At 40.6% G+C, this 27,112-nt stretch overlaps 1 protein-coding gene across 21 annotated transcripts in view; it reads right to left on the reverse strand.

Annotated features, from left to right (window-relative positions):
* The window catches only part of nfasca (neurofascin homolog (chicken) a), an 82,635-nt gene that overhangs the window by 18,579 nt on the left and 36,944 nt on the right, over window positions 1–27,112 (reverse strand). For 10 of the 21 annotated variants that reach the window (XM_018758651.2, XM_018758664.2, XM_018758663.2 and 7 more), the window contains 24 exons: window positions 21,685–21,860; window positions 19,151–19,168; window positions 18,297–18,402; window positions 17,364–17,560; window positions 16,889–17,011; window positions 15,713–15,883; window positions 14,583–14,642; window positions 11,572–11,683; window positions 10,117–10,301; window positions 9,334–9,465; window positions 9,010–9,153; window positions 8,728–8,839; window positions 8,395–8,561; window positions 8,132–8,279; window positions 6,943–7,067; window positions 6,181–6,225; window positions 5,575–5,676; window positions 5,094–5,291; window positions 4,830–4,900; window positions 3,667–3,889; window positions 3,163–3,278; window positions 2,592–2,802; window positions 1,999–2,121; window positions 1,527–1,700 (listed from right to left, as the gene is read on the reverse strand). In XM_018758651.2, coding sequence (XP_018614167.1) covers window positions 1,527–1,700; window positions 1,999–2,121; window positions 2,592–2,802; window positions 3,163–3,278; window positions 3,667–3,889; window positions 4,830–4,900; window positions 5,094–5,291; window positions 5,575–5,676; window positions 6,181–6,225; window positions 6,943–7,067; window positions 8,132–8,279; window positions 8,395–8,561; window positions 8,728–8,839; window positions 9,010–9,153; window positions 9,334–9,465; window positions 10,117–10,301; window positions 11,572–11,683; window positions 14,583–14,642; window positions 15,713–15,883; window positions 16,889–17,011; window positions 17,364–17,560; window positions 18,297–18,402; window positions 19,151–19,168; window positions 21,685–21,781 — 3,160 coding nt within the window. In that variant the 5' untranslated portion in view covers window positions 21,782–21,860. Of the gene's footprint in view, window positions 1–1,526; window positions 1,701–1,998; window positions 2,122–2,591; window positions 2,803–3,162; window positions 3,279–3,666; window positions 3,890–4,829; window positions 4,901–5,093; window positions 5,292–5,574; window positions 5,677–6,180; window positions 6,226–6,942; window positions 7,068–8,131; window positions 8,280–8,394; window positions 8,562–8,727; window positions 8,840–9,009; window positions 9,154–9,333; window positions 9,466–10,116; window positions 10,302–11,571; window positions 11,684–14,582; window positions 14,643–15,712; window positions 15,884–16,888; window positions 17,012–17,363; window positions 17,561–18,296; window positions 18,403–19,150; window positions 19,169–21,684; window positions 21,878–27,112 lie in introns of all 21 variants that reach the window. The other 11 variants (XM_018758665.2, XM_018758653.2, XM_018758666.2 and 8 more) reach the window with 8 other exon arrangements.

The following is a 27,112-nucleotide window of genomic DNA, read 5'->3' on the forward strand; positions in this document are numbered from 1 at the left end:
AAATCTTGTGTTGACTGTGTCTCTTGACTGCATCGAGACTCTACCATCTAAGTTTGTATAATTACACTCTATGATGTTCGCATATGATAAAATCACTTAACGACGGATTTCTCAGAATGTGTCCCCGTCGTTAAGTGACACATGTCTGTATAACCAACTGACTTACATTCCATTGACAACCCACTCAGAGTTACTGCTTAGAAGTATTATCACTGCGCCCAAATAAAATCTTTTGCAAAGCTTTAATGATCTGAAAATGTAATTCAAGTATTCAGAATGACATTTCACCCCCTTATATAAAGTTGTTAAAACTACTCTGCAGTGTATACTATACTTTATTGCCTTGATTTTAATGACATACCACAATTGCTTATAACTGTAGCTGTTTGGATTTTATATTGTTATGATGTGTTATTGTGTGTTAAACTTTTTAAATGTTTATTAGTTCTAGATTAGTTCTACATTTTCCACCCACATTGACCCTGAAATTTTCACAGCTGTAACGTTAGAACTCTGTTTTTCATTTCAGAGTTACTTATGAATATATAATTTTATTTCTTATTATTTCTTATCTTGCATACATGTCTACTCACAATTCTTAAAGTTTTTCATAATAGGCAAGTTATATTTACATGCCGAAAAACGGAAAAAAAAAATAAAAAAAATTTTTCACATTTCATTGCAATGTGGAAGCAGTTCAGTCAGTCTTCTTTTCATCCTTTAACTTTATTTTTTTATTCATATTTTTAAGCAGGCCCGCTCTTTGGCGGGTCTGGGGTTTGAGTCCTGCTAGGGGTGCCTTGCGATGGACTGGCGCCCCATCCTGGGTGTGTCTCCTCTTCTTCCAGCTTAGCGCCCTGTGTTGCTGGGTTTGGCTCTGGTTCACCGCGACCCCACTCAGGACAAGCGGTTTCAGACTGTGTGTGTGTGTGTGTGTGTGTGTGTGTGTGTGTGTGTGTGTGTGTGTGTGTGTGTGTGTGTTTACTTTAAAGCAATATGGTCAGTGTAAATACTCAGTTCTATACAATTTCTGTATATTTAAAAAACTCTGACTCAAGAAAATGCATGTTGTAGGATATAGAGTAGAAAGTAGTTTAGAATAACTTATTTTTGTTTTAATTTTATTCATACATTGTCATAGATGGTAGGATCAATGGGACTACAAAAAAAGTTTGGTTTATCTGAGCAGAGTAGCCATCTCAAGCCTGATAGGTATTAACTAACCCTAAGCTTAAGACTAGCCCTATCTTTAGGTGCTATAATGAAATGACTAAGCTGCATCACAGTTTGCAGGATTCAGTTTCATTTTTGCAGGGGAACAAGGCTGAGTGTTGGTAGGTGAGACAATAAGTTATTGTACTCTGTATTCTTCATGTGAAACCATTAAATGATGGTTTGTGCTACAGCTGAGTTTGAATAGTTCTTTCTGGGAGACTAAGTCCTTACCTTTAGAGAAGCAGACCTTGACAAAAAACAGAAATATAAGTAAACTCCACTCATGTGAATGTTTTTGGAGGCGTTCTTACCTTCATTGGCAAAATGCGGAGAGTCTTCAGCATACACCTCTCCAGCGCCCACCTGCGTGCGTGCGGATAGAAAGAACTTGTAGTGGGTGGAGCGGTCAGGAAGGCGCAGGGTGAACTGTGTCACGTTGGGGGGGAAATTCTCCATCTGGATGTGGCCCACCTGAGAGCCGTTGACTATGGAAAAGATGGGAGGCTTCAGGTTTCGGGAAACCAAGTTCATTTAATTTATGCACCACTTTGAAAAAAAGCTTGGAGGTAGAATGTATGGATCTATTTTTTGTTCTGCTAGTGCTTCAGATTTTTTTTCATGCACATGTAAAGAAAAAAAAAAGTCATACGTATGCATTTATCAGAAGTTTCACATCATTACCACAAAATGGTTGCTCACTGGTTATGTCAAATGACCGTGAAACACAATATCAGCCCTTCATCAGTGCTGTAGACCACATGCAGCCACATTGTGTACACCCACCAGTCTGGTACTTGAGTGTGTATCCGATCAGTATGCCATTGGGCTCCTCAGGCTTCTCCCACTCAAGGTGGATGGTGTCTGTGCGCCACCTCTTGATCCGGAAAAACTTTGGAACGCCAGGAACTGGACAAAAAAAAAAGATTTTGTCTGCGTTAGACTGCTATGATGTGTTGCAGGTTAAAAAGAACAGGTTAGTGTGATCATTGATTTGTTCACTAAGAAACTGTGAAGATAAGTGATATAAGTCACTTTAAATAGGATATTGTTAGGAAAGCAAAGTGCAGCTACATTTCTGGGAAATTTCACAGGAATGTTCAGGCTGTGGGGGTGTGGTGGTGCAGTGGGTTGGACCACAGTCCTGCTCTCCAATAGGTCTGGGGTTCAAGTCCTGCTTGGGGTGCCTTGTGATGGACTGGTGTCCTGTCCTGGGTGTGTCCCCTCCCCCTCCGGCCTTACGCCCTGTGTTGCCGGGTAGGCTCTGGTTCTCCGTGACCTCGTATGGGACAAGCGGTTCTGAAAATGTGTGTGTGTGTGTGTTCAGGCTGTCCCTACAGCTCCTTTACCAGAAGTGTGTAATGACAACCACCTCATACCTCCCTCCTTGGTCTGGAACTCCACCGTGTTGCTGGGAGGCCCTTCGTAGCGTCTGTTGACAATTTTCATATACATCTTGTAGTTGCTGTAGGGGATGAGGTCAGTCAGGATGCCTGAGGGCTGAAGACCACTGGCATTAAAGCCTTTGGTTTTCACCTCTTTGTTTACCCTCAGGCCCTTCAGCAAGCTGCTCTCCCTCCAGTAATGCACCTACAGTAGGTAGAAGACCTTTGTAATGTCACTGGGTAGAGCCTGTGTTGCCTCACTTTGCTTGTATCAGGGACAACATAAATTGGCTCAAAGCACCCTCATCTTCAGGAGGTATGGCTCAGCTATGAGTGAGTTAGCAGATGGGTGTCACATGGCATTTCTGAAGGTCACAGATCCCCAGAAGCCAACTTATATTTGTTCATTTTAAGAAGTTACTTCACAAAATAGTTTGTACTACAGTTTGTACAGTGAAATCTGTTTATTTGGAGTAGGCATATAAAAACTAATGATATCATGTAGAACCTAGGCAAGAAATAGTTTCAAAAAGAAAATTCTGAGTGCTGCCAGAATGGGTCTCACCCTGTACTCCTTGAGGGCACCCATGATGGTATTGGGGTCTACAGGGGCCCAATGCACATGCGTCTTAGTGCTGTCGATCTTGGATACTCTCACATCAGTTGGGGCTGCTGTGGGGCCTAGGAGAACCATCAGCAGTGTGTGTTTAAAAAGACAAAGAACAGCTGTTCTATACACCACATATTAATAATTCATTTGTAGAAGGAAGGTGGGCAATGGACAGTTTTTGCCGATGTGTTCAGTCTTAAGTGATTTTATAGCAGACTATTCTGGAAGGTAAATACGTCCACTATTATGGTTATGTCACCTCCTGAAACTTAGGATAGCGTCGCTTTTAGCTGGGGTTCTCTTTAGCTATCCTTACCTCCTTTGAGGGATGGGTGTGATGGGTTTTGGCTGTTGAGACCAATGGTCAGCTCAAGGCCTCATGTGAGCTGTAATGTGCCTTTTCCAACATGTGAACAAGCAAGATAACAACTAAGTAATGGAGGAGGAGGCCATACTCACGGCCCTCTGCAGAGTAGCCAATGACAATGCTGGACTCCGGTCCTGGGCCAAAATCGTTGAGGGCCAACACCTTGATCTCGTACGGTTTGTAGGTGCCAGCATTGTGGATGACATGCCTGGCCAAAGTTGTTGTGACATTCTTCCAGTCCTGGGACATGTCCTTCTGACGCCATGACACAATATAACGCAAGTTTGGCCCATTCTTCTCCATGTCTAATAGAGGCTGTGAGCACACCAACGCATGTTGTCAAAGTCACTCTTCACATTTGGGGTTATTCTAGCACATTCCCAGAATAAATCCCTGAAATTTAATACATTCTGTTTAATGTTTAACAAATCTATAAAGCACAAGCAGCACAGTGTTCAAATGCATTCCCAGCAAAAATTTTCATTGAATGAACTTACATTTAAGATGAAACATGTTTCAGTGTTAAACCATCATATAGATTTTATTAAAATTAAACTGCTTAGCTGAAACAATTTAAATTAAGGTAAGAAATGCCAGGACAATGAGCTGCACAAAGGGCAGGGCTAAGAACCCACACACACACTGTCTGAACCGCTTGTCCCATACAGGGTCACGGGGAGCCAGAGCCTAACCCAGCAACACAGGGCATATGGCTGGAGGGGGAGGGGACACACCCAGGACGGAACAGCAGTCTACTGCAAGGCACCCCAAGCGGGACTCAAACCCCAGACCCACTGGAGAGCAGGACCTGGTTCAACCCACTGCACCACTGCACTGGCCTAAGAACCCCTCCCAAACAATTTTGTAACATTATAATACATTATCATAGTTAGCTCAAAAGCTTAAAAAACTAATTTGGTAGTAGAATTGTAGATTTAAAAAGAAAGAAAGACATGGACTCATACAAACTCAAACGGATCTAGTTCAAGTTCCACTTTTCACTTTAGCATCCTTGGATAGAAATAGTATGGTTGTAGTGAACAGCTATTAACTGTTGGCTTTAATATGAGGAAACCATAAGGAATTGTATTCCAGGTGATTAAACACAGTGGACTGAAAAAAGGAATATGAATGAGAATGAAGGGTGTTTTCAGTTTCAAGTACTTCTGTTCAGTTTTTAAGGAGTTCAGCGCTACAGTGCTCCCTCCCTGTGTTTTTGAAACGGCCTATTGTGCCATTAGTACACTCCTGTTACCTCCCAGCTGATTTCCATGTTGTTTGTCTTGGTGCCTTCTCCTTTGAGGCCACGTGGGACGACATCAGGAGCTGAAACAAATGGCATGTGCCCGTGTGATGCTGCTGTGGTCTTCCTACCCCGTGGTTAACCAAACAATGTTAGGGGGTGTTCCTGTATGAATCCAGTGCTTCATATACATGTAACCATTAATCTGCAGCAAATGCTCACTTTGACCCTTTGTCTGAACCCTTCAATCCCTCCCTGCCCAGCTGTCTGACGTACGCGCTCCACTGGTCTGGTAGCGTGGAGATGGGCGGCTGGGTCGGCTAGGACCGATAGCGTTGATGGCGATGACACGGAACTGATAGTTAACGTAGGGTGACAGCTGCAGGACAACTGAGTTCAGGTCACCGGGGTAACTGGATAAATTCTGCCATCTGCCCGGTTGAAAACGGTTTTCTTCAAACTGGACCTGGAATTCTGGAGGTGGAAAAGAGATAAAGAAAAGAAACTACTTTGTTAAAATTCAAATTATGAATATCTTTTTTATTATCATTAACATGGTCACTTAAATATTCTGAAGAGAACTTCAGAGAAAAATGTAACTGTTGAAAGGGGGTTACTTAATTTGTCTTTGTTATTAAATTAATGAGGGGCACATGGTCAGTCATGATGAGCAATCCCAGACCCATGTGATTCTGGATCCAAGGAGGGAGCAAGGCAGTGGATGGAGTGAATCCTGGAGCTCGTAGACGGGCCTTACCTGTAATGGGACTGTTGTTGTCATTTCCATGGATCCAGGTAAGTCTGACACTTCTCTCTGAGGGATCTGATAGTTCGAGGTCCCGAGGGGGTTCTGGGCGGTCTGCAAGGAAAGAATTTGGTCAGTTGGGAACTAAGGATATATTTAGTTGCTTTGCTAAACCCTGCCAATCTTTTGCAATCATATTGTGACTTGCTACATAAAATTCATGCTGTTTGTTTAAAGCACATTTCCCAATACGTTGTGCTTAATCTTATAGTAAAACAGAATTTATCAAGCACTGTACTTTACAACGCAGGCAAATTATGAGAATAACCCCAAATGTCATGAGTAGTGTACCTCATAACTACCATTTCTAGGTCAAATGTTAATTTCAGTACATTACAGCTGCCTTTTACATAAATTTCACATTGACAAGCCCTAACTCTATTTCCATATGTCCATCTAAATAACAGGCCTCTTCCCTTCTAATTTGTGACCAAATACGAAAAGAAGTGAAGTGCAACATTATTAGATCCTTGAACTACGCTGTTTTAAATAAATTCCCGCATTTTTACATAACTAATGGAAGCATGAAGACTAATGGAGCAACACAAGTGCTGTTACCTGCAAGTAGGGTGCTACGGTTTGAGGGTGAAATAGGATCATAACCTGCATGACAAAGTTTAAGGTTAAAAAGTTAATATACGTATTAGTAAGGGACAGGAAAGAAATGACAGCAAAGATAATTTTTTTTGAGGTAATACACACTATTGGTACTTGCAGTAATATAAATGAAAATGGGAAAATTCAGTATGTAAACAGGACATAGCAAACATGGGTAATTTTAAAATAGTGTGAGAGCCATCTTGACTATTAAAATTCACTAAAAAGTCAATGTGTGGATGTTAGAAGTTTAAGAAAAAAAGGATTTCTCTTAGAGTAAAGGACAGTTAATGATACTTGATTATTGATGGTTAATATTTGAGGGCCTAGCTCATGTAATCCGTAATTCCAGGAATTTTGGTGAATCAGAAGGTGGCATTGAGAATGTACATAACAAGAAAAAAGAAAAGGTGAATTGCGGTAATCTGGCAAAGGTGAATACCCCGTGACAATAGTGAACTAAAACAGTAAAATATTTACTCACGATCAGTAATTATCCGTTTCAGTGTAAGAGGGCTTGGTAACATGCATTCATTTACAGCTTTATACTTATTTCTTTCACCTCACCTCATTTTAAACAACTGTTGTGAAATATTTTAAAGTCTTAAGGTTTGTGTGATGAGTACAGGTATAAATCTCAGTGTTCTGTATTTTGTGTCTGAGTGGTCATATTGTGTTTCTGTGGGCATTTATGTATGTATGTGTACTAATGCATTCCCATACCAAGCACTGTGAGGCGGGCAGAGGCGGAATCCTCATCTAGCTCAGTGCTGACAGTGCAGGTATAGGTTCCCTCATCTGACTCTAGGACATTTGGGATTGTAAGGGAGTCTTCATCTTTCTTCAGCCTGGTAGAGGGAAACAAACCAAACTCTGACACAGGGGAGCAGGTATGTGAAGAACAGCTACTATAACGCTATAACATGTTTGTTTCAAAATACACTCTTGCATGATAGACAAATAGACTTTTGACTGCTATGTATGTGTTTTTTCACCATATCTACTCCATGTTAAATTTAAATAACATACATTCACATTATGATGAGGTTACGTTCCATGAAATCCATCGAAAGTCGAAAATATCGTAAGTTGAAAATGCTTAATACACCTCACCTACTGAACATCATAAGCTAGCATATGTGCGATGACAATTACAGGCTTGCCGTGGCTGCCCAGCATTGTGAGAGAGTATCACTCCACGTATTGCTTGCCCGGGAAAAAAATGAAAAAATTCAAAATTCGAAGTACGGTTTCTACTGAATGTCTATTGCCATCTCACCATCGTAAAGTCAAAAAATTGTAAGTTGAGGAGCATGTGTATGTACATTTACACTCTTCTCCAAAGCAGTTTCCAATGAACTATGTATTGTTATCAGCCCACACCATATTCACCAAAGCTGACTTCCAACGCTACATGTACTACTTAGAATGATTCACTGATCAATGTAACAGTGTAACACACTTTTGCGTTTTCACTCTATGAATGACTTTAGAGTCACCAATCCATCTGAACAGCATATCTTTGAATCGGGTGAGGAAACCCATGCAGACACGGGGAGAACATGCAAACTCCACACAGACTGAGCAGGGATTGAATCCATGAGCACCCAGGTGCTGTGCTACTTGCTGTGCCACTATGCTGCACAAGAGCTAATTTACATTTATTCAATTGGCTGACACTTTTCCCCAAAGGCGACTTACGATTACTAACCTACGTATACAGCTGGGTCATTTTTTACTGGGATAATTTGGGTCAAAAGGCAGCAGCTCAAACCACTACGATAACAGTCTGTCTATATAACAGAAAACATGCCTTGATGTGTTTTTGTGTGTCTCTGAATGTGTATAGGTGTGTTTGATTTTTTGTGTATGTCACAGTGTATGTGTACACGGGTTGGTTCAAGGTCCCTACCTCCAGCTAATGCTGAGAGGCTTGTCATCTTTAGTCCAAGTGACAGTGATTGGGAGGCTAACGTCATACTTCACCCTGCAGTCAAACTGGGCGAGGCTCCCTCGGGTCACAGTAAGGTGTTCTGGAGCACGGACAATCCGGGTAGGCTCTAAAATACACAGGGGGATACACATACAGAAACACACAGATACACTTCCAGCAGATTACATAGTCTGTGGAGATAATATATCTGCTACATTATTTCATCATTCTATGATGCTCACCTTTGACTTCCAATCGGACCTGATTATCTACCCTTCCCAAAATGTTGCTGGCCACACAAGTATACGTGCCCTGATCCTCTGTCCGTGCACGTTTAATCTCCAGGGTCCCGTTCAGGTAGACCCTATATTGTCCACCATCCAGACTGCTGCCTTGCCCATTCTTAAACCTGCAATCCATCATCATACTGAATTAATCATTCTGTATACTGGTAAGTGTGTCTGTTGTTTACATGTCTGAATTGATTATACACTGCAGTTACTTCTTCTTCAGCTAATATTAAAAGTCCTAGAGCTCATCGTGACTGCAGAGAACATACTTCAGCTTATGCTCACCAGCGCAGCTCCGGCATGGGTGAGCCAAAATATGGGCAGTCCAAGAATGTTCGGTTGTTTTCAATCACCTTGATCAGCTGGTTCTTTGGGCCAAGCATGCGTGGTGCCATATCTGAACAAGCACAGTTTATTACCCAGAGTTCTCCAGGGTCTTGATACAAACGCAACAAGAATCCTTTCCCTCTGCCTTGTACCCCACATTGCTCAGTATTACTTTTGAGATCTTTAAGTTCCTCCTGCTAAACTGGAGAAGAGCACCCTCCCAACCAATCATACCCTCACCCAGGATGTTGACAAAGGCATTGGCGAGCAGGTAGCCATGCTCGTTGGAGGCGTTGCACTGATATACAGCACTGCTGCCAGTCTGTACAGCACGGAAGATGATGGTGTCGTCCACAACCTGTCGACTGGGGTTTTGCACAGCACCTAGGTCCAAGCAAAGATATCATGCCTGTGCCATTACAGCCACTAATAAATTCACAAACTGCACTGCACTTCATAATTGCTTCTGATAACTTTCTTACAGTATCAGCACATCATGCACTTCTTAGTATTGAGACATCATGCACATTGAGGGACTATGGAGTATCATCCTGGGAAACTCACTCTCAATAGGCTCTCCGTTGACCAGCCACTGGATGCTGGGTTTGGGGTTGCCATTGGCACGACACACCAAACGGCCATTCTCATCTGGAGCCAGAATCAGGTTCTGTGGCTTTTCCAGCCAGTACGGGGCAGCTATGAAGCACAGAGAAGTAGAGTAGGTTCACTGTTCCATTGCAGCAACTGGCAGAAGTTTCTGAATTGGAGCTAAACTCTATATGAGTGAACATGTGTGCAACTGAAAGTCAAAATGACCAACCAACATCAACAACCGCTTGTCCTGAGCAGGGTTGCAGGAAGCCGGAGCCTATCCGGCAACACAGGGCGTAGGGCCAAAGGGGGAGGGGACATATCCAGGATAGGACACCAGTCCGTCACAAGGCACCCGAAGCAGGGCTCGAACCCCTGACCCATCACACAGTGGGCACCAACCAAACCCATCGCATCACCACACCCCCCAAGCCAAAATTACTTTTGTAAAAATCACATTTGAATGATGACAGGGTCTTGAAAATCAGCTATTATATTACATTCTCTGACAGTCGTATGTACATACACATTTTGCATGCATTAGTTTATCTGCTCATCTAATTCATAGAACCTCACATGTCAGAATGTTGTAATGAGGTAAGTGAAGGCATATCACAACAAGGTGACATGTTCAACACATACACAGGTGTTTCACTGTTGTTAAGCAACAATGTTTCTGAAATTATGTCATATCATACACAATGTCCCTTGACACTTAAAATAATGAGAATAAAGGGCACTAGGGAGTTGACAAACCTTTGACTTGGACAGAGATGGAGTGGCTAATGCTGCCAATCTTGTTGTTGGCCCTGCAGACGTACTCCCCAGAGTCCTCCTCAGACACACTCATGATACGCAGCGTCTTGTTATAGTTCTCTGTCTTCACTTTTTGTGTGGGTAGTTCCCCACCCTTCTTGAACCAATGGATTCTAGGGGTAGGGCTGAGGTTTGAGAAGATATATTAAGGGTCACTACTGTCTGTAACTGTATCTGTGTATCTGTAGGCATGTTTCTGTATGTGCCTTGTATTGTAGCAGCGTGCTGTACAGGTACACTTCAACTTAAGATGGGTATCTGTTCCAATGACCTTGACTTAAGTTTACTTCATCATAAGTCACAAGACCACTAATACTATTCCATATAAAGCATGAAGATATATAAAGATAACATGCATGAATGCTACATTGTATGATATGGCTTTGTTATATTTTTTTACTTGCTTCATACATTATACATGATAAAATACTACTAATATGGAGTGATACTGTAGTAATATAAATGCTGTACAGTATATTTTCATGTTGTACTATTATTTTCACTTTCATTCCTAAATTTCTTTTCCTTTTGTTTTTATTTATATGCACCAACAGAATCCTCACGTTTTCAGTTGCTTTCCATTTTAAATAAAAAGTAACTTGAATGGAATCACACATGAAACGCTGTATAGGAAACAACCTTTTTCTGCAAAAATACACTTGCTAATAGAAACACCAAGTCAAGAAGAAATACAGATGGTCCCCGATGTTTTATGGGTTACGTTCCGCGAAACCCATCGTAAGTTGAAAATATCGTAAGTCAAAAACGTATTTAATACACCTAACCTACTGAACATCATAACCTAGCATACACGCGATGGTCATTATGGGCTTGCTGCCTTCATGCTGGGCAATTATCTTGAGTTTCTCCTCAAGAGTAATTGCCCTCCTCTTCTTCTTCCACCAGTAGCAAGAGACACAGATGGACATTTGTGTGACATTATGGATGCACAAAGCACAACTGTGTGGTAGACTGGGAGATGCATATGAGCATCGCGAGAGAGTATTGCGCTACACATCACTTGTCCAGGAAAAAATCAAAATTCAAAGTACAACTTCTACTGAATGTCTATCACCATAGTAAAGTAAAAAAAAATTGTAAGTCAAACCACTGTAAAGCAGGGACCGCCTGTATGGTTCATTGTAACAGTGGAGCTGACCAATGTCATTAAAAAGTTAAAAAGACGGCAATTGTAAGTCCAAGTTGCCATATGTGGCAAATGTCTTTAGTCAAGATTGGTCTGGAATGGTATTTGCCTGATGTATTTTGATTACAGAATGACCTCATATTAGCGGGGCTAATGGGACCTCACAATGTAGCATGGATGCATAGTTTAATGCATTAGTATTGTGTCTGTGTGTATGCAGTGAGTGTGTGTTCAAAGAGCAAACTCACACTCCAGCAGCTATGCACTCAAGGAGCATCTGCTCTCCACGTAGTACCATCTTCGAGCTGGTTGTTCCAGTTGGGGTCAGGAAGGTGGGCGTAGTCTCAGGCACACTACGGCCTATGAAGGGGACAAGTCAGGCCACATGCTGTCAGCAGAGACTCAGCTCCACCCAAGAGAACCCCAGTTCTCTTTCTAAGAGTTTCATACCCCTCCTTGTGGGGTCTAACAAAACAATAATGTATAATAATTGGATTCAAGGCCTCATGACAGCAACTATGAACATAATCCTAAGCATGAAATATTAAGTTGTTAAAAGTATTTAATAAATGATCTTATCTTGATTACATATGCACCTGTGGATCCATTCTGCTGTGAAAAACCAAATAAATTTCCCCCACTCTGAAATCGTATTTCACTTGCATTTGATCTGGGATGCAGTTTAATCACATTGTAATTAATGTGCACCACCAGTTAAATTTCCTGTTATTGAGTTATAATAAATATTTTAGGATGGTCTTGCTTGTGAATTAACACTAATTGATAGAAAACAGACAAGAGAGAATAATTTTTCCTGTTATTTGTGACAGCAGGGAAACAAATTTTTGAGGAAGTATATATATTTTCATAGTGATTGTACTTTGTTTTCAATCTGCATAATAGCAAAACCAGCAATGCTGGTTTGGTTTTAAAGAAAAAGAAAATACAAACAATTTCATATCTTTAAGGGTTAACAGTGCTTAAATTACTATTGTTAGTATTGTATTGTATATTACAATTAAACATTAAATCAAAGCTTCTACATTTGTGCTGCTTTTGTTCCTTTCCAGAACTACTTTCTTTCGAAATGACTTTAACGTTAAGGGGAAACACAACATGTTAAGAATTATTTAACAGTCTGCTGAGATGCCATCTTGATTAATAAAAAAAAAGAAAAAAACAGTTTATGATAATCTGTGGACAACACAGGTAAAAATGTAGAGACAGGTAAAAAATATATAGTTGCCCTAAGCCTGTCAGCTGTTGTCATGCCCCTAACCATGTGCCCGATGACCACACCTGTGTGTGATTAGGAAGGAACCATAACTTTAACCACCTCTAATTCAGAAACACCTGATTGCAGAAACTCATCTTGAGAAGAAGCAACTCCTAGCGATCCATAGCGAAGTCCCTTTCTCCTTGTCTTCTGTCTTGTTCCCTTCTCTTTCCTTATCCTGTGCTCCTCCAGTTTGGTTTCTCTGGTTCCTCGACCCTCTGCTCTGTGACTATGGCTCTGGCTTTTTCGCGCTTCCTTGAACAAAGGACGAAGATTGACCGACCCTTTCCTGTCCCTGACATCGCTACTAGTCTGCTCTTTACAACTAAGCACTCGCACTTTAGTTCATCGGCTTTGTTTCCTGAGTGCAGCATGACAGCTGTCACCAGGGTAAAATCTGGAATGGATCAGACTGATGGGTTGTAATCTGAAATGCCTTTTCAGCATGAAACACTAACACAATGAAAAACAAAAGAAACATCAACCATGAAACCACAAAGTATACAATTGCTGGGCTTAACTGAAACAAGAGTGAAGAAGTGAAATAAGCTATAATTCAACGCTAACTCATGAACACAGAGGTGAAACTGTGGACAAATAAAGCTACAACGTTTTAAATCTGAGTGAGAGTAGAAAATTAGCATTGCCGTACTCCTAAAGTTCTGAGCAAGGACGGCATTGGCCATTGTTAGAAGGTCTGCACAATTTAAGCATTCTTGAGACATGGTCATCAGAGGGGACAATCATAATAGTGATATCCTGGTAGTGAGTCACTGTGACAACAATGGTAGATTTTGCTGGACATGTGCAGAAGTGAAGCATGGAGAAAGTCTGGCCCATGTGTGCTGGCACTGCCACACATAGGACTGAAAGCAACGCGCACAAAAGGGATCTGTCTCCAGACCTCAATGGCCCATGGCAGGTGCCAGGCAGAGAGGGCAATGTCGTCAGACCCCTCCCTAAACCTCCACAGTGCTGAGTGTTTTGAGCACAATGAAATGGCCCCAGCTTGGTACAGATGAGATCAACCTGATCCAATGCCACAGTTTGGAAATGGCTATTCTTCAGTACTGCTGTCTGCTGTTTACTCTATCTTCATCTCAGCATTAAGCTAACAATTAAATTCAAGAATAAAAATCATGTAAATTTAAAAAAAAAAAAAAAAAAAAACATCCCATGGTTTATCCTCTAATTTCTGTGGCAATATTCTGGACGTAAACAGTGGTACATATTGATTGGATGGTTGCCTAATTCTAACCGGCCCACTGTTTCCATCTCGTGACAGAGTGAGTGATTTATAAATGGTGGCAACACTATGGGCAATGCTGTATGTAATGAGCATCAGTCACTGATCTGAAAAATTTGGCTTTCATATCTCAATGGAATGGAAGAAGTAAACAATTCTTATGCGATAGAATATCTCGTTAATTCCTGACAACATGTTTCCTGCACCTTTTGCTGAAGGAAATGTATAAATGTGATAATGATCTTTGGAAGTATACTCATTTAATTTTGTGTCAGGTATGATGTAGCAGAACTCGAGAAGCTGAAGTAGTGGCAGGGACATCACAAGTATGGAGTTGTCATATCGGTTAGTCTGTATATGAATTCTAACCTTCTTTCTCAGTATGGTTATTGGTACATTATATTGTAATATATCACTGTAATATAATATATTGTTATAATATTTGTAATATATTGCTTTTTATGTAGCACCATGGTCCTGGAGGAACGTTGTTTTGTTTCAGTGTATACTGTACCAGCTGTGTATGGTTGAAATGACAATAAAGCCACTTTGACTCTGACTTGACTTTGGCACCTCAAGCATGTCTTCATTGGCACTGTGAGTAGGATGAATACATACTGTAAGTGGGTAGTTAGAACTCTGAACTTGGGCAGTAGTAGGGTTAGGGTTATGGCTCTCTGTGCTGTTAGTGGTCACTCCAGTAACGGCCATTATGGCAGAAGTTGTACACAACTCACCACTGTACGAGTCAGTGTGGTTGACAGAAGAAAAGCTTGAAGTGTCATTATAGGGCTCCTCTGCAACACAACCAATATCATGTACATCAGCATGTAATGGGGGAACAAAACATGAAAGTATGCATGAAGAAACCAAACACAAAGAGGAATAAAACAAGACGACACAAAAAGGAACAGAATGATCCGTGTGGAAAGGATAGCAGTGCATGGAGGACAGAGAGGACACCAAACAAAAGGAAGTGTGTGAAGAAACAAAAGACAAGGATGAATGTGAGAAAGAAAAGACTAAGGAAACTAAACATATGGGGAGACAAAGTGAGCACAAGGGAGCAGACTGCTGAAGCCAAAAACAAAAATGCATAGAAAAAGCAAAAACAGGAAGGCATGGCTAAATCCACACACAAGAAGAAAATCCAAACACAAGAACTCATTGTTTCACCATCACCAAAAAAAAATTATTAACCAGAGGAAATATAAAGACCATGCCGTGTGTTTGGTTTATTAAAAACTGCAATTATAGGTGCAGTAGACAAAACTTTCTTGTCTTGGAGTACTTCTGCTTGACATAAGGCTTGACTGCTGATATTTGTGGGACATATGGAGCAGAACTCTGTGGCGGGTGGTGACAATTATAGTACTAAGCAGTATATTAAATGGAGCCTTGTTCATTAATAGACAGGAGTGGAATGGCATTCATTTGTAAAAATTCCCACATTGTTCTAGGATTGTGACTAACTGCAAGATAGATATAAATAAAAATGTTTATAACAAAATGCTAAAAGGAACATTTTCAAAGTTTAAGTTAAATGCAAGTAAAGTCTTCAATATGCTGAGATAAGGAAACAAAACAATCTCAAGAATTAAAACCAAAATAAGTTATTGACAGATGAGAAAATGCCCAAATTAAAGGCCAGCTGTGTTCAGGATGAAACTGTTGATACTTGTGACAAGGATAACAACCACTATTTGGCCATAGGTCATGTGTCTGGGTTCCTTTGAAAGATCAATTATACACATATACACATTCAGTTTTGTATCTTAGCGTTTACTAAGGCAAGTCCAAATTTGTATTTGAAATTGTGCTTTTTGTGTGTGCATGTGTGTACTTTTGTGGAGCCAGGAACACTCACTCGTGAGCACTTTGAGGGTGAAGGGATTCTTCTGCTGGATAGTGTGTGTAAACAGAAAGCGTGCATTGCAGCTGTAGTCGGTAGCGGCATCCTTGGCCAGGACGTTGGAGAAGTAGAGATCACCATTAAGGCCCATGGACACCCTCTCGTCCTGGGAGATTGGCAGCATGGCTTTGAACAGAGAGACATACAGTATTAGAAAGAGATCATACTGTCACAAAGAGTATGAATGAGATCCAGGTTCCATCCTCATAACTGAGGATCGGAAACCATTTGAGCACTTGACCTGACATCAACGTCATGCTAATGTGTCTTCATGATTCACACAGGCAGAGAAACCAACAGAGGGATCCAAACCCTTACCCAATAAGACCTGTCTCATTATCAGGGGGTAGTTATGGGCCATGTTTAATGTTTACTGTCAATGTTTAATGGCAATGTTTCATGTTTAATGTCACCAATTTACCTGAAGCTACAGCCAGTTTAGCATCACCAATGCACCTAAACCGCATGTCTTTGGAGAAACTGGAGGAAACCCACACTGACAGAGAGAGAAAATCAAAGTCTTGTATTGTTGATACATATTACAGTGTATGTAGCAAATGTTTTTCTGCAAAGCGACTTCCAGTGAACTCTATGTAGTGTTATCACTACCAATAAGATGGCAAATGACACGCAAACCTGCATTTTCAGTGTAGTGGAAAACATTTCCCTTTCTTGGAAATATAAAACACAAAAATGCTAACATGGAATTTGGTGGGCGGCATGGTAGTTAAGCACAATTATAATTACAAATCACAGAACAGGCTAGTACTCTAGTATTTAGCCTGACATTAAATACTGTATAGTAATAGCTGTAAAAATTGGAGAAAATCTAAGTTTCTTCTGATAAAAGCTACAGAACAGTAATTATTTCTTTGGCAGAATAGGAATTTCTGACTGTTTTTCTCAGATTCCTATCAGCGTAAGTGATGAAGGAAAGCTGAAATATTGCAGCTGACAGCACTGACCCCAAGTTGCTGCCAGTGAAACATTCCGGCAACGTACAGGGTGTACTGGCCCATTTGTAAAGGACTTGATTTCTGCAAACTCAGCCAGTTTGTGGGTTTCCATGCAAGCGCCGCTGGTTCAGCAGTAATAGGAAGCAAGGCGAATGGGGAGGGCGACGCATCTCACCGCTGTTCATCCAAAAGGTGTTGGGTGGGGGCAGTCCGGGTGGTGGGTTGCATGCCAGGACGAGTGGGGCACCCTCATTTATCACCACTGGCTCCAGGACTTCTTTGGGCCACAGTGGGGATTCTGGGAGAGGAGGAGGGATGTCATACAAAAATAATACAGAAGCAGGCCTCTGGGGCTTCTACTAATGGTTCTCACTCCAGGCCTTAGCACTGATTAGTGTTTTTTTTATGTGAAAGATTCCCTGTGGGTTAACCGTGAGGTGAGTTCATCTCAATTTTGAGCTCTTTTCAAAAGTGTGTTACCTTCAGAAAAATAATTTTAGAATATTCGTGACAAACAGCTGAAGCAAGTGCCTGTGCATTTTTTCCCTCTGGAGATCCAGGGATGAGGAATTTTATTTGCAGCCCCCTGGCACAGCTGGGATGGGAAGGATGTTGTGACACTGTGTGTGACTGCGGTTACAGCTTCTCACTGGACACTCGTAGCAGCATCTTGTTTGAGAGCGCTGTTCCAAAGTTGTTGGAGGCGAAGCACTGGTACTCCCCCTCGTAGTCCTCGGGTCGCCCACCGTTCCGAAAGCTGATCTCCAGTGTGCCAGACCGCTTGCGCATTGTCACACGAGGGTCCTTCCCTACATTGAAGAATTTGCCGTTCCGCCGCCACATGAATCTGAACAGACATGACCCCTAGGTTATATGACATCATAAATTGTGCCTTCCAGAGAAGAACAAGTACACGAACCACTGTTGAATCATGTACTCTTTAAGGTTTCAACCAGCACATTGCATTAATTTACATAATCATGTCATAATTAAGTGTTTAGTTGCTGTTCAGCTGCATATCAATAGTTTCATCAAGGACTTGAGTTGAAGGTCCAATTAATGGAAAAAATAAAGGAGCATTTTCACAAAAAAGTTGTTCAGACTGGAGAATGCTATGAGATATGACTGATTTAATTAGATGCTTGATCACAGTTCATCACTATGAATGGCCAGCTGGGCATATTATTCCAGCATAATGACTTTCCTGGGACAGTAAATGCCATGTGTTATGCAAATAGCTACATGGGATAAGGGAAAACAATACCCTCTGAATGGCACCACTATGCTTAGCCAGTCAAAGACAAGTTATGTAATAGGATAAAGCAGGCTAACTGAGGCCCCATATCATACAGCCATCTTGCCAGTGAATGGCATGGGGAAGGGATGGGTAGGATGGGGGTTTGGGGGTTTATGCCCCACTTCTGGAGGTGATTTTCTCTGATTTTGCATGGCTTAATGGTTGTCATTCTGAATTACGGTTAGGAAGGAGAAGTGAACCAGAGTACAAAAAAACAAATGGCAACAGAGGCAGGAATGACAGTGAAGGGCTGTGAAAAATGTTAAAAGTACATGGTTTCTCTTACGTTGGCACAGGGTTCCCTTTGGCTTCACATTCAATAATGATGTTATCTCTGGGATCCACAATGTAGTCCTTCAAGGACTGCTTGATGATGGTCGGAGGTTGCTTTACTGTAGGACATGAATACAGAGGGTGTAAGATACCTTGAACATGTCATTTCAAAACATATTTCTTAGCATATGATTTACATTAAAAGATAATCCTGTTAATTTGATAGGCATAACCATATGTTAGCAGTTTAGATAAATGTACACTCTTGGCACCTATTCAAAACATCTAAAATGAAAAAGGATTATACATTTCAATATGGACAACAACCAGAATTCACAAATTGTTGTTTGGTATAATTATCCAAAAGTTTTTTTCTTATGGAAAATATTAATGATAAATACATTAAAAAGCAGTTCATGAATTTAGAGTAAACATTCTTTTTATCTTAAAAAACTGACAATATTACATTATTGAAAAATTTTTGTTTCCTTATTACTCTAATGATTTTTTGAATCATAGTGACATTTTTTTTTCATACATGTAGCCTACTAATTCAGAAACAGCCCAGTTGTTTTCAGTATTGCTCTACTCTTAGTTTATTAAATATGGAGAAATTCTGGAACTCTGTAAACAACATAGAAGTCTAAGGTCTGTGAGTGAAACAATGTTCCACAACCTCAGTCAAGACCTAGAAGGTTTAAGTATGAGATTCTACTATGGTAGGATTTTTAAATCACTGCACCCTCTTTGCTGATGACAGATATAGATAAAAGAGCACATGGGCTCATTGTAAAGAACACACCCCAGTGATTCACTAACAAAAACAGAAATATGTAGGCTGATTAATTAGGGTTAATCAGGACTTACAGTCTTGCTGGATCCTTGCTGTTAGTTCCAGAGGAGACAGTGACAGGGAGAAGACAGCCAGGATACGTGTGATGTTAGACAGACAAACCATTACATTTGGACAGATTCAATGATTCTACTGCATTCAGCTTACAGTGTTAGATACTGGAAGACACTAGGGCACTTTTTCATTGCTTTAAGCTTTTAATGAGTTAATGTGTTTTTATTGGTAATTACAGTATATTAAGATTTTAAACAAACAAAACAACTAAACAACTGCAATGGGAACTTCAGCTACAAGAAAATGAAGAGAGGGGAAAAAAGAATTTTTACTGATAAACTGAAAAACACTGAAGCTCAGTGTTTATGAATTGCAAGGGATACATTATAAATTTTAGCAAGAGAAAGCATACAATGGACAGGAACAAATTATACATACATACACATACACACATGCATATATACATATAATTGAAAAACCTGATGAGTGAGTTCTAGACTGATTTTTATTTTAGACTTTATTTTAGACTGGCTGAAAATGAGAAAGTGTGATTAACATGTCTTTGTATATAAGCTAGCTGCTGAAATAAGCAATATATAGCTATTGTGATTGATTGGTTGGTGAGGATGATCTACTGCATCTTCCAGTAAACTGTTCTTTTCTGACAAATGCAAGGTGTGGGGGTGTTGGGGTGCGGGGGTGCGGTGGCGCAGCGGGCTTAGACGGGTCCTGCTCTCCGGTGGGTCTGGGGCTCGAGGCCCACTTGGGGTGCCTTGTGTCTGTGTGTGTCTCCTCGCCCCCTCCACCCAGCCCCAAGCCCTGCACTGCCAGGTGAGGCTACGGCTTGCTGCGACCCCGCTTGGGATGAGTGGCTTCAGCCAGAATGTGTTTGTGCGTGACAAACGCCAAGCTTTGAAGTTTAGAAAATCTGTGGAATTGAACACAAATTGTTTGTGGAAAACATATTCTTTCTAATAAAATGTCTCCTTTCTCAGTCTTTCATCATGCACACATCTTCATATATCTCTCTAATTAAACATGACACACAGCCAAGGTCACTTCATGCACTTGAGTAATTAGATGATAAGGCTGACAACTCTGTAAAATCCAAGGGATATTTTTTCATGAAAGAATGTTTTCCTACAACTACACACACACTTTCAGAACCGCTTGTCCCATACAGGGTCGCGGGGAACTGGAGCCTACCCGGCAACACAGGGCGTAAGGCCAGAGGGGGAGGGGACACACCCAGGATGGGACGCCAGTCCGCCGCAAGGCACCCCAAGTAGGACTCGAACCCCAGACCCACTGGAGAGCAGGACCCGGTCCAACCCACTGCGCCACCGCACCCCCCGTTTTCTACAAATATCCTATCATAAATGTAAAGAAAATATATAGGTAATTACTGTAAATGTAAAATTGAAAAAAATCAATACAACTCACAGCAGTGGAGTGCATGATCTTTTGAATCCCAGATTGTTGCATAAACAACAAATCTGGCTTTGTCCAATCCGCAATGAACATTGACATGATTACATAAACATTATGCCATATTGTATAGAGTAACTGCTCTTTGTGTGTAATGTGTTACAAGATGGGGAGAAACCAGAACATTTGAACACACACACACACACACACACACACACACACACACACACACACACACACACACACACACATACAATATAAATATATTAGCTAGATATCAGAATATATTTCTATCTCAGGACTGAAACTAATTTATTTCCTATTTTCAACAAATGGTAGCAATAGTAAAAATCTTGCTTTTAATTGTACATAATACAATTACATAATGTAATACATAATTACATAATCAATTATTTCTTCAAGTTCACCTGAATCAGTTGCCAGTGTAAATTCAATGTATCTGTAACCTTTAAACTGAAATTACTGAAGAAAAACTAGTGAAAAACCATACTGCAAGTCCGGGGTGTTGTCATTGTATGTACAAATATGTCTATGTTGCTGCATTTTATCATAGTACATGCTGAGGACAGCAAATGAACTCTTTTCATCAAAGTGAAATATGTTATTAAAACTAACCCTCTCTCACCATTTAGTGAAGTTAATAATATACTATCAATCATATATCATACTTTAATGTATTTATGTATTTCCATTAAAATAAATTACTATTACTCTTTTGAATGATTTTGAAGACTACTCTGGGAAGCATCCATGAAGCTGTTTATCGAATGTTATTTCAGCAAATACATGTCCCTTCACAGCTCATGAAGAGTTTGGAGAGTTCTTGCATTGTGCGAAATGCTTATAATCTTTAAAATTATTTTAAATATTATAATTTGCATGATTAAGACATTAAGCATATCTGAAATGAAATATTCCTGTTTATGACTATTAATTACACTGTGAAGTAGAAAATATGTAGTCATTAATAAAGACTATTATGGGGCTAATGATTCAGAAAAAAATCTGTTTACTGATTTTTAGGATATACTTCATGCCATCTATAATTATATGTTTTTCTGTCATAATCAAGGTAATTGTTGGCATTGTCATTGTTTCCACTTACGATCCAGCGGAACTTCAATTGTGCACACTTCCTCCCATGCCAACAGAAGGAGTGAAATCGCAGCCAGCAACCCCTCCTGCCGCCCCCACGACTGCATCTCTTCTGTGATTAAATTTCTGTGTTTGTGGTCCTGTTCCCAGCTGGTTCAGTGATGCACCTTTGGCCAAGCCTCAAACCTGCTCAACAGAGAGACCTGTGTTTATATTGGGGACAATTATTTTGGCTCTGTAAGCAGGTTAAGAGCTGTAAAATGCAGACATTGTGAAGGCATGGATAAAAGGTCACATGACACCAATTTAAAAAAAAAACCCTTGAGCCACTGAGGCTGCTGTTTTATTTGTTTTACCAGATGTATGTCAGTATTAAAGAATGAGCCGATTCATGGCAGAAGACTTTGAGGATGATGTTATCAGAACCTTTTCTTTTGTTCTAAGAATGCCTTCCTTTCCATTAAGTTGCACAGCAAGCAGTTCCTGAATCCCATCTCTTCACAATCCCTTTGTGAGAGTAAATGATGAATGCTTTGGAAAATCACCAGGATCTACACAGGTATTCAAAACAAGGATCTTTATTGAAACCTTCAGTGAGACCCATGCCAGACTTCCTACCTCACAGAAAATGGAGAGCTCAATTGTGTGATACTCCAGCTGGCCTACATTTCCAGCTGGAGCCTCTTTCCCCTGGAGGCTAGAACGTCAGCGCATCCCAGAATCCCGCAAGCATTCATAGGGCGGAGCCCTAAAACCCACTGGCTGGCTTGGCACTGGGTACTAACACCCTCCAAGTGAAGCCCCAACCCTTTGTGGAATATTATTGCCTCAGTTTTACATTTCTGATTTTTTTGGAAAATTATGTCTTAAATGTCAGTGCCTGTTATTAAACTCTTCATGGTCAGTATGATCTTTAATAGGACAGAGCTCTAAAGAAAGGCTCATCCCTCACTACAAAACATACACCTACACACAATTTCATTCATCACTGTCTGGCAAGCATGCTACCATGGAAACCACTGTCCATGTCCATACCATTGTCATTCATCTGTGTCATTTATTGGAAGCATAGATTTCCATTTCAGAAGTTTCTGCTTGGAGTGGCATGGCAAGCAAATAGCGCTGCTGCCTTACAGCACCTGTGCGGTGTGAGAGAATGTGGGTTTGGTTCCTGCTCAGTCTTTGTAGTTTGTATGTTTTTGCCATGTGTTTTCGGGTTTTCTCCCACAGTCCAAAGACATCCTCAACCTGTTCAGGTAGATCGTGACCCTAAAACGCTTTTAGTATGTGTATGGCTGCCCTATGACAGAGTGGTATCCCATCTAGGGTGTAAACCCTCTCAGACTTGTCCCCAGTGTTTCTGAGGTAGGTGTCAGATGAGTGCAACCCTGCTCAGGCCAAGTAGTTATTGAAATTGGATGGACAGATGTTTCCATTTAATCAGCTCATTTCACTTTTACCCTAACTGCTAAAACTAATCCCAGGATCCAGTGATGCATTTTACCAAGCAAGATGGTCTCGGTCTTTTTGACTTGAGTCCACCTGAGTGCAACAGAGTTGACCAAAAAATTCAGAATGAAATTTTTGTTTTTAGATCTCTGATGCATGGAACCACAAAGTAAGCAGAGGTGGAAAAGCAGACCAGTCTGGTTGGGATGTAGTGAGGGATCAGGTCTTGTTGATATCAGGGAGCACATGTGTTGATAGTTTTGAAGCCCATAACCAGAGTCTTGAACTGATACAGGCAGCTATAAGAAGCCAATGGAAAGAGATGAGGAGGGGGGGATACACAGAAACACTTCAACAGGTCAAACACAGCTTGTGTGGCAAAATTCGGTTTCAGACAGAAAGGTTTGATGGCAGAGGACAGAAAGCCAAATGAGAGAACTGCAGTAGTCCAGGCAGGATGTCACCATGGGCTGGAACAAGATTTGGGTAGAGCTTGTAGTGAGATAAGGTGAGATCCTGTGTATATTATCTGCAGGACCCAGTTGATATGCTGAGAGAAAGACAGACCTGAGTCAGTAATTTCTCCCAGGCTCTTAACCAAAGAGGAAGGTGAAATGAGGAGGATGAGCTAGCTGGAAGGTGAATGATCTCAGTTTTTTAAAGAGGTTAAGTTGTAGTTGGTGATCAGACATACAGGCAGAGATGTCCGAGAGGCAGGCAGCGATGTGTGAGACAACATCTGTGGCTAAAGGGAAAAAGAGGAGGAAGATCCTCCTGAGCGATGAATGTAGACAGCTGATCACAGGTTGCCCATTCCAGAGTTTTTCGAAGAAAAGGGAGAAGGGATATTGACCTGTAGTTCTGGACACAGCCTGAATCCACATACAGAACTTACAAATATGCCAGGAAATATCTGTGGCTCCTGAGAGAGTATACATATCTGTAGACATAACTAGATGCACTTGTGATGAGTGCCCTCCGCAAACCAAGCTCCGTGTGGACCCAGCTGTCAGCACTGAACATGCCCTGCAGCACTCAGAGATCAGGCACAACCTTAAGGCCCCAGACCTGAATCCTAGAATATGATGAAAAGCTGCATACTCAGGAGGATTTCAACATGTTGCTATGATATTTACAATTAACAATAATTAGAATTAGGAATGGGGAGGTAAATGGGCGAAATTTAGCAAAACCAGGGTGTGGCAGCTGAAGGACTACTGCAGGTGTGACTGAAACCAAAGTGAGATTTTGGGTTTTCATTTGCATTTCATTTGGTGCGATTTTATCTGTTAATTGTTCACTTGTTTTAGTGTAAAGACATTTTCAAGGTGTTTTTCTTTTTCAGAAAGTTTCTTTTAATTAAATTACTTTAAATTTAATTAATTTCGTGGAAAATAAAACAAAAATATACACACACACACTTTCAGAACCGCTTGTCCTATACGGGGTCACGGGGAACCGGAGCCTACCCGGCAACACAGGGCATAAGGCCGGAGGGGGAGGGGACACACCCAGGACGGGACGCCAATCCGCCGCAAGGCACCCCAAGCGGGACTCGAACCCTAGACCCACTGGAGAGTAGGACCTGGTCCAACCCACTGCGCCACCGCACCCCCAAAACAAAAACAATACATTTTTATTTTTCACATTATACATCCATTACAAGCTGATCGTGATTGTAATGTAAATGTAAACCACCATGAAGAGCTATTCCCCGACTCCTTTGCTGTTTTGATCAAACACAGAACTTGGGATGAAGTTTCATGCAGCTACTCATGTGATGAAGATTGGTTTATATGGTGGAAAGAAACAAACTAAGTGCACTTGAGAATCACACATCTGCATCTAGGTGTCTCTTTCTGCTAATGTAATGTACACATTGTATTTTCTATGAGATATACATCGCTTTGGAGAAAAGTATGTGATAAATGAATACATGTAAATGCAAATGTAAATGTAAAAAGGTTACAGTCTCTTTCTATATTACAATGGAATACATGAGGAATTAAAGAAGATCATAATAAATACCAAATTAATCCCAAAAATTAAACTAATCAAAAAGTAAAAGGTTCAGCTTCCATGTACATGCATATATAGTATATCAATTCATATGGCAGATATCATATCAGTGCAAAGCAAAAAACAAGTAAAAATATGTAAAAATAAATATATATTTTTTGAAGTTCAATAATTAATTTTGTGATTCAAAGTTACAAATATGTCATAAAACACTAACTATTCTTTGTTGTTTAGCTGTTATTCATATTGACTAAGTATTTGAGCCATTTAAACCAATACAGGAGCAATTAATGGATAAGCACCTCAAGACTAATGGAGTAGGAGTGTCTTGTAAAAATATATTTATGAAGACAAGGTCATTATCACCATTTTACAACACATCAAATAAATCCTTCTTTATCAGTTTTAAAAATCCTTTTAGAGAAAGATACTATACCTGAGAGTATTAGTGTACCCCAAATGAGAAAACAGCATTTTTGGGTATTTTTAAAAAGGTCGGTTTACTGTTTTAAACAGAAACATAAAAAAATGAGCTTAAATCATGACTGTGTGGTGGTGCGGTGGATGCAGCTGGTGCCTGCTGTGTGACAGGGCTGGGGTTTGAGTCCTGCTTGGGGTTCCTTGCACTGTGTGTCCCCTCCTCCCTTGGCCTAGTGCCCTGTATTGCTGGGTAAGGCTCCAGCTTACCGTGACCCCCGCAGGGGACAAGTGACTGTTGACAATGATATTAAATGAATTCAATAACGGCTATAAAATTGTCATGCCCAGAGATAAAAGGGACACAGACATTTATTGCTGTGTGGACGAAAAGGGTGATGTTCTCAAAAGCAGCGTGCATTTATTGTGCACTGCGCAAACAAAGAAAATGCCAAAATGAGACAAAAAACACAGAGTGACATTGCGCTGATTGTTCTAGTATTGTAAAGTGTGCACAGAAACTTGACGTCTAGTTAGGGACATGAGACTGGGCCAATTGCATGGAGGACAGATCGAGAGTGGCATCACGCAGGGTCTGCGGACCACACCGGGTGACACCATCAGAGGGGGTGAAACCAAAATGAGTGTCTATAAAATCTGTGTGCCTTGTTTCAGCAGAAATGTAAAATTTTTTTTTAGAAAAATATCCCTCTAGTTAGTAATAAGAACAAAAACATTTTTGATAAGCCCATCATAGATAGATCAATATACCTACAAGGCTAAAAATATATGCTAATTTACATTTTGAACCTTCTAATGCACTCTGCTCAGAGCTCTTATTATTAGCCAGCTACAATGATGCTTTGAATCATGTGGTTTCGTCTGCATGCGCTAAAAGGTGTTGTTTTCGTCGCTGCTGCTGTTTTTATAGTCACTGATTTTCTGGTGTTTTAGCTACAGTATTGTGGCAATTAGTATTTGTGAACCTATATCAATAACGTTAAAATAAACATCGTTTTGATGTAGTTATTAAACGTTTTTACTTTCAGTTCTATAGTTTTCTTAGAGAATTTTCACTTTAACCACAAGAAACTATGTAAATGTAAAAACATTTAGGTTGTGCATATGATACTGTAATTTAAAGGTAGAATTTCAATTTTGCTAGTTGTTTATGTCACTACTATTGCCATTACATTCAGTGATATACGGGAATTACGATTTACGAGTAACATTAGTACAAAAAAAATTACTAAGGAATCTGTATGGTTTGGTTTGGGAGGAGGTCCATTGGGGGGACACATACCATGAGTTACTGCACTAGTTGACACCAACCCTAGTGACACCACTGAATACAAACACACTGTGAACAGAACTTAAGAAGCATGTGAGTAAATACAGAATGAGAATCACTATGAAATCGCCAGAGTGCGCCGTAAAAAACTGATCAAGAATCCAAAACAGACGGTTCTCCATCACTCCTTTTATGCCTTTCATGGTGCTGGGGACTTAGTGTTTATTGGGTTCAGGTGTGCTTGATGTGGCTGAGTGGCTCC

The sequence above is a fragment of the Scleropages formosus genome, chromosome 2 (genome assembly GCF_900964775.1).
Source record: "Scleropages formosus chromosome 2, fSclFor1.1, whole genome shotgun sequence".
Taxonomy (NCBI): Eukaryota; Metazoa; Chordata; class Actinopteri; order Osteoglossiformes; family Osteoglossidae; genus Scleropages; species Scleropages formosus.